Here is a 10727-nt window from a genome sequence, read left to right as displayed (position 1 = left end):
TGCCCACCTCAAGTCGCTTGACTGAGACAGCCCATTTGCACATTTCTTTAAAGAATAAATAAGTGAATAAATAAAATCCGCTCTCTCTGTCTGTTGTTCACCCCAACCACGACAGGGTGGATTGATAGCTTGTAGACAGGGTTTTTGAGGAGATACGGAGAAAGCGTCCTTCCAGATTAATTCAAGGACGGCACTCTAAGGAGTCTGTTACCCATTTTTCAAGTGTTCCTATGTTTATTTACTGAAACAGTGGGAGTAATATGACATCATAAATCTTTTAAAAATTGAAATAGTAGTGCCAGTCTCGAAAGATTAATAATAAGGAACATCATTTAGAGTGTGCTCATGGAAATGTAATATGAACAATTAGTGTTTTTGAACATTAGAATTACAGTGTATAATTGCAATATTATAGCAGCTATATAGGAGCCTCAATGGAATACATTGTGAATTTAATTATTTACATGGAAAAATTGGGGCTGATATAGTCACTGAATGGTAGACCTACAGTTTCCTACCTCCTGCAAATGCTGGGAAGGAGCAGCACTGCTATCAGTGCTGATGCAATCACTCACGTTTGTTATTCAGTTAGTTAGTTTTAAATTCCACCCTACAGTTGATATCCTTGTGCTCCACCTCCTACAGAATCCTGTAGTGTCTTTTAGGCTGTCTTCCTGGGAGGCCTACCATAGGCACCAAAATTCATCAAAGCAGCATTTTGCCTGCAGGAGAACGGGGCCCATGTTGGCAGCTGAGGTTTGTCCTTCGGGCAGGGAGGGAGCTGGCTCCTGCTGAGGAACCAACTGGCCACACAGGGTGCTTTGCCCTGTATGTCTTCTCCAAGGGTAGTTTCAAAACTATTTGCTGGAATCACATTCAGAAAAGTACAGTTTCAGTCAAGACCAAAACCTCACTCCGCTGCACAAAAGGCAGGATTGTGCAGATTCAGTATCTCTGTGTTGGTACTTCTCCCTGTAAGTATTTGTCACCTTGCAGGGCTTCTCAGTTGCCTCGGGATGCAGGTGGGTGCCTCCGGGCTCAGCCGAGGGGCTTTACACACTGGGCTGTATTCAGAGTGGCTGCACCAGCCCAGGGGTTTTGCTTGCTCCTGTGAACAAGTGATTTGACAGCAAAGGGAAGAAAGAAGGAGAATTTTTAAAATCCTCTCAGCCCCAGTTGAGGGACTCATCGTAAAACTATCAGACAGAATTCATCAGAGTGGAAATCCCTGCTCTTATAAGCCCAAGCCCTGGAAGGTGAGGGATGCAGAGTTCAGGGTGGAGGGGTGCTTGCTGGATGTTCTCATTCCCTTATGCTCGGGTCTCATTGCTGCTACCGACCCATGGTGTTACACATCACTAATGTCAAAAAAAGAGCCTCTAACCAAGTTGAGCCGTAAGTGATTCACACCTGAACTGCAGACTTCCTTTTTTGCCGGAAGAACATTATAATTCAATGAAACACCAATTCCAAAAATTCCTGGTGCATCATCCTGCACATGGGCGTGTGTCTTTTGCATGCAAGGAACTGTAAATGCACCATATAAGAGCATATTTGTTAACACAGTTTATTGGCACACTTATTGGCAAAGCATACATAAAATACAGTTGTATTATATAACACACTGACTCACTGTGTCTTTACATGATGAGTTGAACATATTAATATGTAAATGAAAAAATTAGTTTCTCTTATAAAGTTTCACATAAATACACCAGAATCAAAAAAAAAAAAAAAAAAAATAAAGGTAAACCAAAAAAAGGTTTGAGGGCTTTACAAAAATATTATACAAGAAATATACTATGAAAAGAAATAACAACAAAGCCAACTCAGGTACAATAATAAAAACACAAAAGTTTTAGATTTATTAAGCTGCCCACAAAGTTAATGGATTACATGGCTTTAAAATATCTGGATCGACAGCAATTTTACAAAGCATAAACTCTCATAGGACCGAGTGTCTTTTTCCACATAAAAATATTTCTCATGTCTTTGATGAAAAAAAGACATTTCTTGTTTCAGGTTTTTTTTTATTAAATGATGGAAAGAGTATCTACTGGCATCAGCTAAACGTAAATGAAAAATGCTGGATCCTTGAAATGTTCAACTGATGAAAGAAAAGTTAAGGAAAGAACAAAAGTTACTTGAAATTACTTTTCCTTAAAAACTGATCTTTTTTCTGAAACAAGAAATTTCAGGTGCAAGTTGAAAAGCAGAAAATATATTACAATTGTAAAAAGTTTTACATAGTTACCTTAATGAGATCCTGAGCACTGATGACTTGTTTAAATATGGCCATTGTTTGATGAGGAAAAAAAACAACCCCTTCCAATAAAATGCATTGTCAGAAATTTGCCATGAGATGCTATTTAGTTTTCAGTTATTTTAACTGAGGTCAGTGCCAGTATCACATTGCATGTGAATGCTTCCAAGAAATGTATATGGAAGCTTATTCAAGAGTTTTCCCTAATTAAAAAAGTTGGATAGCTTTAGTTTAGAAATAGATACTCTGAAATGATATCCATTGAAAGGTGGTTTTTTAAATTTTTACTTTGAAGAATGCTGTGCAACAGTAATTAATAACCCACTGACACACACTGCAGTGGGTACTGCTGCAGAATAACCTATTGGGAAGCTTGTGGTGTGGGGTTTTCAGGTTTAGTCTCCTGGTTAGCAGGAGGTTTGCTGTTCCACGGGCTGTTATTTCCCAGTGCAGGTGAATTGTTGAAATCTTCTTCATCATCCATGCCATTTGCTGCATCATACTGTGTATTCTCTAATCTAGTGATAAGCCTTTCGTCTTCATCCCCAAATTCGCCGCCCATCAGAGTTGGTTCTCCTACCACCATCACATCCTGTGAACAGCACCCAATATTTGTTATATGGAAACCTTGAGAGAGAAAAAATCAACTTAAAAAAATTATGTTAGAGAATTTGCATCTCTTAACTTTGTGACATTTGAACAACAGAGTTAAAAGTTCCTGCATAGTAGGAACCAGGAGACAGGCTTACACTTCATTGCTAATTTAAATGAAAAGCTATAACACATCTCTCTAGCTGCATGCTCATGGCTCTGGATCTCAGAAACCCCAGAACTGAAAAGCAGGTAGACTGAAACATGTGGATGATTTTAAGCAAACAAGCAGGCCACGGAACTGCCTTAAACTCCTGCTTGAAATATTTACCCTTCATCCAGTAATTCTTTCCTGAGCCATTTTATTTGGAAAGGCACCAGGGTGCATCTCGGCTGGAACTTGGCGAGATGCGTATTTTAGAAGTAGTTTAAAAGAAACCGCATTTCTTATCCTCAGACTTCTCCCATGTGGAGCACAGCATTCTAATAAAGATGGTAACTCTTATCCATAGCCAGCCAAGCCCTTTTACGCATCCAATATACTTGACATTCTGCTACTTAATTATGGTAATTAATTTAGGTAAAGTTTTCGATAAAAACAATGTTCACACTGATTTGACAATTTGCATAGCTAATTAAGTCATTAGCAAAAACCTGCTGATTGCCAACAAGCCCTGAATTTACCATCTGTTATTTCATGGTGCCTGTCACCTAACTCCATGTAGGCAACCCTGCCGCCAATCTGTGCAGTAAGAGGACCAATCTGTCCAGCTGGTACCGTAAAGGGAAGATGAAGAGTGCTAATTATAATTACACTGATGAAGCTAGTAGTCATCAAAAACTGAAGCATGCAAGAAAGAAAGAATTCATCTAATCACTGCTTTAAGTACAAATTGTCCTTCCATGAAAACAAGTAAACCGCCTACTGTACTCCAGTGCATCACAGATTTGCTGCAAAAAACCTAAGCAGCATGGGATAGAAAGGTGCAAACTTGAGATTGGAAAGCAAAGGTGCAAAGCCAGAGAGCTCTCTTGTTCTCTCTGTTCAACAGAGAATCAGGCTGCTGTGCTAACTGCTACAGAAATATGTGGGATGCATCTTTTCACACAGCTCAGGTGGCAGGGCATCAGCTAGCGTTTGGTGAAAGTGCAGTAATTCCAGATGTCTAGCTTTGTACCTGCTGATCTAACAAGCCCTTCCAAGAATCCTAGTGAATGACAGATTCATATTTTAAAGGATCTGTTCCTCCTTAGGAATGTAAAAGCATTTGTAAAATGCAAACAGAAAACAAATGTTTGCATTTAATAAGGTTTCTTTTTAAACAGCTCTGTACCTCCTTCTCCATGAAACAATACAAATTATTGCCTGTAAGTATTTACAGTTTCTCATATCCCTCAGCAAAGGCTGACATGCTACAGAAGAATGTTTATATCACATTTTCAGCCCGTGCTATGTGAAAAATTTGTGAGTAGATGGAAACTGTTGCATTTCTTCTTTACATTGTCTATATTTTGTTACTCCATATAGCTATAAAATATTAGGTTAAATAAAACTCACAGATAGCTTTGCAACAAGTTTAAAAGACAAAGGTGTTTATAACCAAAAGTTTATTCTAATTTATTACATCCCTTTAAACAACAGACAGTGTATATTGTGCACTGCTGAACCAGACCTGACCCCATTGTATGGTGAGAGCATTAATGACAAGAGAGACCTGGCAGAGGACAGCAAGTTGGGTTTGAGTGTGCAGTGTGATATGGCAGGCAAAAAGGACCACAGTAGCTGAAATACAGAATCACAGACCGAGGTGGCAACAGTTCCTTTTATTTCAATGCTCTTGAGTATGGACCTCAAGTTCTCCCTGTTGCCATACTAGCCAAAGGTCGGCAACTTGAATGAGACTTAGAGAAGCACATCAAAAATAACTGTGGGGCTAGAACAGCTGACTGGGGAGGCCATGTGAAAGAATTAAATCTGTTTTACATCCACCAAATGATTGGGAGGGTAAACATGCTTAACAGCTGCAAGTGCTGAAAGGAAGAGGATCACTTTAGGCCAATCTGATGAGCTATGAACTAGGGTACTAAGATGACATTAAGTAAACAGAAATGTAATCCCCACTGCTATGACAATATTCCTGTTACTGAGATCTGCAGACTGAGGATTAATGACCCCACTGGAACAGTGCTAGCTTTGCTGCTCAGGTCACCTAACGCTGGGCTGGGAAAAACCTCAATCTATGGTAGGAAACATTTTGCATCAGTGGGGAGATGCTCAATGACCTTGTAAGTATGTCCATCTCTAATTTGTCAGATTCTTTGCAAATCAAATTCCTTCAGTATAATGACACCCGCTGAGAGAACAGTTTGCACTTGTACTTCTCTCCATGCTATTGAGTACCTCTCTATTTCTCTGGGAATTAAACTATAATTCTATTGAGGTTAGTGGAGTTTTTCCTTGTTCTATTTAAAAGATAGATATCACAGCATTAGTTACAGGACATTTGAAAAAATAGTATATATATATGTTCTTGACAATCTTGCCACGTATAGCTATGTCAGGCAAAAATAGTGTCTCAGGAAGCGCACATGCTGGTTCCTCCCCAGAGAGGATTCTGCTCCTCAGACTGAAAGCTGAAGACCCCACCGAGTGCACCCCATTGAACCTCCACTCACTAGATCCCGTGCAATGACCACCAACCTCTGAGGAGGACTGGAAGTGACTCCTTTTAGAGCCCCTCAATGCTTCTCCTTAAATTGGCCAGTGGGGGTCACTGCTGTTGAATGACACAAGGCTCCATCCCTCCCAGGGTTGAGGCTGCAGCTCTGGAGTGCTCCTAGCTCCTGCTCATGGAGTGAGAAGCAGAATCCAAGAATTAAACCCTAGTCTCTTGCATGGCAGCATACACTGCTATGGCCTAGTTATGGTAGCACATATTTGACTAGATTAGTTTAAAAAAAGATTTAGACTGTAGTCACTCAATCTATTAATTTACTCTGTGATTAGAAACAACATTTTTGGTCAAGGAATGTCTCATGATAGTAAAATATGGTTGAAGTGAAGCACTGTAAATAAAGCAGTGGATGTTTTACATTACGTGATAGAAATTTAATAATATAACCACAAAAGCAGCTTTCATGTATATCATACCTTACATCCTGAAATAACCCTAATTGCCATCCAAACTTAAATTGATGCATATAAACTACACACAGAGATTACTTCATACACAACTCAAATGCAAGCACTTCTATTTAACAGACCAGTCATTTCTCAGGCTTCATCTTTTTTATACCTAGCCTCAAAGTTTAGCTCTGTTATGCCCAGTTATGTAACTGAACTTTTTAACTTGGGATTTTAAAGATCAGTCTATGGCTAAACAATGCCTTACTGGAGTGTGGTGGACCATGTAAGATTCCCCATCCTATGCCTGCTGTCTTTGCTGCTGTTTGCCCTGCTCGGTGTGTTACAGTGATTAGTTGGTAGCTCAGGTGTCACAGTCCCCAGAAGTACACAAACAGCGCTTCACAAGCCTGAGGTAATTTTAAATGCCTGAAACTGTCAAGTATATTGTTCAAGCAAGTCTCATACTCCAAGAAGTGAAAGTTGCACTAGTTTTAGCAGCCAGCATGCCCCTAAGTGCTAAGTCAAAAGAAGAAGGGTACCTCCTCCTGCTTTCCTTCCGTCTTACGGAACTGCATGAGTGGTGATTATTTTAATAATATTCTTATCTCCTTGTCACAAAAATTATTAATGACTGAGAGCCCCATTGCTGCCCACACCTGTAATGGTCACTGCTTCCAAGACAAAAGCACCAGACTGACACTGGTGTTGAAATGATCTATGGAAACGGAACTGACATTTTAATTAGGTTTCAGAGTAAACACTCTGTAGAGGAAAATGGTTCTCTTTCACATCTCATCATAGTCCTCTCTGTTATCTTGACGTTCTGGTCTTGTTCGTAATATTTTTCTTAAAGTGCACAAACTGGAAAGCAATTTGCTCACTCTCATCTCCTTACAGCTAAATCTTAGATTCTGAATTGCACAGTTCTGAGACATGAGAGAATTTCTGACACTAATCTTTTGGCCCTGGCACTGTTACTCTGGTACTACAACATCTGTTAGAAACCACCTAACCCTACCACCTGTTTCTGAAACACATAAGAGATTGTATTGCTCCCTTCCATATTAGCAAGTTTACCTATGGATTTGGCTTTTGATGAGCTTACAGAGAACTACAAAGAGAAGGAGAGATTATTGAAGTATTGCTTAAAGAATGCAAGGAGGCTCTAATTAAGACTCTGGATGTAACAAAGAACATTTGATTTACTTAGTGGTGTGATGCTTTATTCCTTCCAACACAAATGATATTTCACTGGGTTCATGGTTATAGTATTACACTCAACAGGATCTTCATTAGTAAATGAAAGCAAAATCCACCTACTAATTTCTATGGTTATGACTGAAAGCAGCCTAGAGCAATAGTTCTTAGAATTTCTGAGAGTTGTGCATTGCTGTCAGATTTTCAAATTCAAAATAGATGAAAATGGATCAATGTGCACTGTTTTTATTGAACTTAGGAGAAAGTGATACTTAAGCGATAATGGCTGTAAGGACCCCTTCTGATGATCCTGCAGATACTACCTGTAATTTACAGATCACTGTGTACAAGTCACTGTTCTATGTACAAGGGTCTGGGCTTGCAAGAAACTTTTACTTGAAACAGAAGAATGTGAAAAGTTTAAATAAATGCAATTTCAGCCAGTAAAGGGGCTTGAAAACTGAGCGAAGATTTGGGAAAACACTGCAGCTAGCTTCAAACAGAAGAGGAAATCAGTACTGTGTAAGTGATAAGGCAATGACACACCCAAATTAGAGAACTAATTTCTATGTAATCATAGGAATTCTAATATTAGAAAGCCACGTTTTCTATGAACCTTGCTGAAGGAGTCTTGCTCATCTTTGATCTTAGTTTTGAGGGAAGAGGAAATTGGTAATTCCAGTTTCTGCCCAATAGGTTAATGTTTCTTCCAAAGTTCAGATGTGATTGAACAATGAACAAATCTAAGAACTTTTCAAATGATTGGCAGGTGTTGAGACTAAGACAGCTGAGGGGACTAGAGTGTCTGGGTCCCTGTTCTGTCAGCTTTCTTTATGCACTAAAAGAAACCAATTAATTTGTGGAAATCACTGGCAGTAGGGAGGAGACTGCTCCAAGGACAGCCTGAGAGAAGAAAACTTCTGGTGACAAAAATGGTTCTGTATTTGTGCTATTGGAATACCTTTAGTGGCACTTGGTTCTACTTTCAATACACGTCAGTGTGTTGTGTCAACACCTACAGGATACAGGTCAAAAGCATCACTGGACAAGTAATAGGCCAGTGTAGGCATGAGTTGTGCAGTGCAACCACGTAGCACACTGGCTAACTCATTTTTTTAAGAATGTAGGAAACATGTAATATGTAACAAGGCACTTGGGCAAGAAATGTCCCGAGAGATTAGGACTGACAAGAGATGCTGAAGGTCTGCAATCAATAGCATGAGAACTAGCAGAATCACAGAAACCAGTTTTTCCTACCACTATAAGGGAAAATGAGCGCAATAGAGTGCAAGTGACTGCCAAAAGGGCAAAACATTGTATTTTATTTAGAAGGTTGAGAAAGTATAAAAAATAGTTAGAGATATGAGGACAGACAGAGACTGACCCTTTTCAAATTACTGATGAGAGGGAAGATGCATACCCACCCACTGAGAGAGACCCTTAAGATGCTTTTGAAGACTCTGTTATTAAAAATGTATCAGAATGTGTCAGCACTGTCAAAGTGCTGATAAATTTAAGGCAACACAAAGGGCACAAATGATCCTGATGGATTAGGCTTCAGCAACTGAACTTCAGGGTGCAGTGCCAATCTGATGCATGCATGGAAATACAACTGCATCATTGCAGTCTCTGGGCCTGGCTCTATTGTCAGCACTGTCCCTGCCTGACGAACAGGAAATAATGCAGGTAGAGGAAACAGCACAACCTCCTATTACTGAAGAAGAATGTGTATGTAACAAGTACTGTTCCATCTCGTTTACCAGGGTTTGCTTAGCCCCATATATTTATCTGAAGAACTGGAAGGCGTTATGGGAAAATGACAAATCTCCCTGAAGTTTCAAGCTTTGTCATAGCTGATGGTACTCCAGCTGCTTTCCAGTCACTGTCCTGAACATGGAATGTTTGCCTCTCCAGGCATGAACACCTCATTAAAGAAACAGAAGTTAATGGTGTGAGTGAGAAATGTGGATGAGGTATATGTTAAGTTCACACCTCTGCCAGAGTGTGCACAGCATTGCTGCAGGAGTGAAACAGAATCATTACTAATGGCCTAAACCAAGAAACATTACATAGAATAGAGGATAAACAAACATTATCTAACCAGGATTAATTTACTATCAAATAGAAAACAATACAGAAGCATAGAAGTGACAGGAAATTAGGATTTAGATTCTATTATGGAAGACAGACTGTCTTTGCTGGCTGGGAAGAAATCACTGGAGAAAAAGAGAAAGCTGAAGTACATGACTTCATATTAATCCAGGTCTGGTACAGATGTGACCTTATTGTTAGGGTTCTCCAGAGAGGAGTATGGAAAAAATGGAATCGAAACTAGCTCTAGTTATGTGAGTCATCTGGACAGAAGACGCAGTGATTTCATTCCCCTTCTCTAATGAGGGGGACAATGTTTTTAACACTGAAAATGAATGATTTCAGAAGTTTTTTTCTACTGAGCAGGAAAGTCCCACTCACAGAAAGCTCTGTGGCCAAATGAAGCTTTTAATTAATTGAAAACAGTCAAATTGTGTTTGAGGTTATCTTGTCTTCTATCACATATAGAGGAAATCAAACATTAACTACTGAATGATTCACTCTAAGGTAAAGTTACATGAAAGAAACAGAAAGCAAGTTACTGCTACCCGCAGCTACCTTCAGAAAGCAGTGGCATGCCTGTAATAAGGCCCACTTCAAAGAATGCATAATTTTCAAGAAACATCTTGCTGTTTAACTGGAAAGTGTTGAATAGTTTACACCAAAATATCCTACTGCTAAAATTATTTTGAGTTCTGTCTACTTTGCAGGGTGGCCCAACCATTAATTCCATCTGGTTTGCTATCTTTGTTGTGGGAAGAGCTGTTGTATGTCAAATCGAATAGCTGAGCATTTTCCACTTTGCATAGTCCTAAAAATGGAACCTGACCTTCCTTACAAAAAGTTGGGACCATCTTGATACTCTGGTGCAGAAAACAATATTGAAAAATACTGACTATGCAGCACCCTGAAAGTCAACGAAGACTAAAAATCCATCCGTGGATTTCATGATAAACTTCACCATTATGTCTCAGATGCTCAACTATCATCTCCACCAGGAAGAGTAACCTTAACTACTTCACATATCAGTAGTAGCCTTTCAGTACCTGAAGTCAGCTTGAATATCATTGGGAGTGACAGGTAACTTTCAAAGGGCTCAATTACACTCAAACATACAAGTACACATGGCTACCACTGAAGCCAACAAAAGTCATCTCTCCAGGGAGAAGCAGGCTGAAGAGAGGCAGGGGGTCAGAGTCTAGTCCTGTTGAGCTGAACTTGGGGCAGGGAGTAGCTGAGATAAAATGAGTTTACTGTCCTTTAAACTTGGAGACAGCAGGGAAGTAGCTGGTTGCTCAGTTTTGTACCTAATTGCTGATTTTTCTTAAATATGGTTGATTATTGATCCAAGGGGTTTTCTGGCAGACACAGTCAGTGAGGCAGAGTGGTCCCTGCCACCAGGGGATCAGGTAGCTGGCCTTCAGACTGCTTCGTGCTGCCAGGAAAAACCCAGAGATG

At 39.7% G+C, this 10727-nt stretch overlaps 1 protein-coding gene across 2 annotated transcripts in view; it reads right to left on the bottom strand.

Annotated features, from left to right (window-relative positions):
• Positions 1 to 2220: 2220 nt before the first annotated feature.
• LDB2 (LIM domain binding 2) overlaps positions 2221 to 10727 on the bottom strand; it is an 11034-nt gene continuing 2527 nt past the window's right edge. For both annotated transcript variants that reach the window (XM_010012000.1, XM_010012001.1), the window contains exon 3: positions 2221 to 2855. In XM_010012000.1, coding sequence (XP_010010302.1) covers positions 2625 to 2855 — 231 coding nt within the window. In that variant the 3' untranslated portion in view covers positions 2221 to 2624. The remainder of the gene's footprint in view (positions 2856 to 10727) is intronic.

The sequence above is a fragment of the Nestor notabilis genome, unplaced genomic scaffold (genome assembly GCF_000696875.1).
Source record: "Nestor notabilis isolate BGI_N333 unplaced genomic scaffold, ASM69687v1 scaffold4593, whole genome shotgun sequence".
Taxonomy (NCBI): Eukaryota; Metazoa; Chordata; class Aves; order Psittaciformes; family Psittacidae; genus Nestor; species Nestor notabilis.
This window is presented reverse-complemented; position numbering and strand designations above follow the sequence as displayed.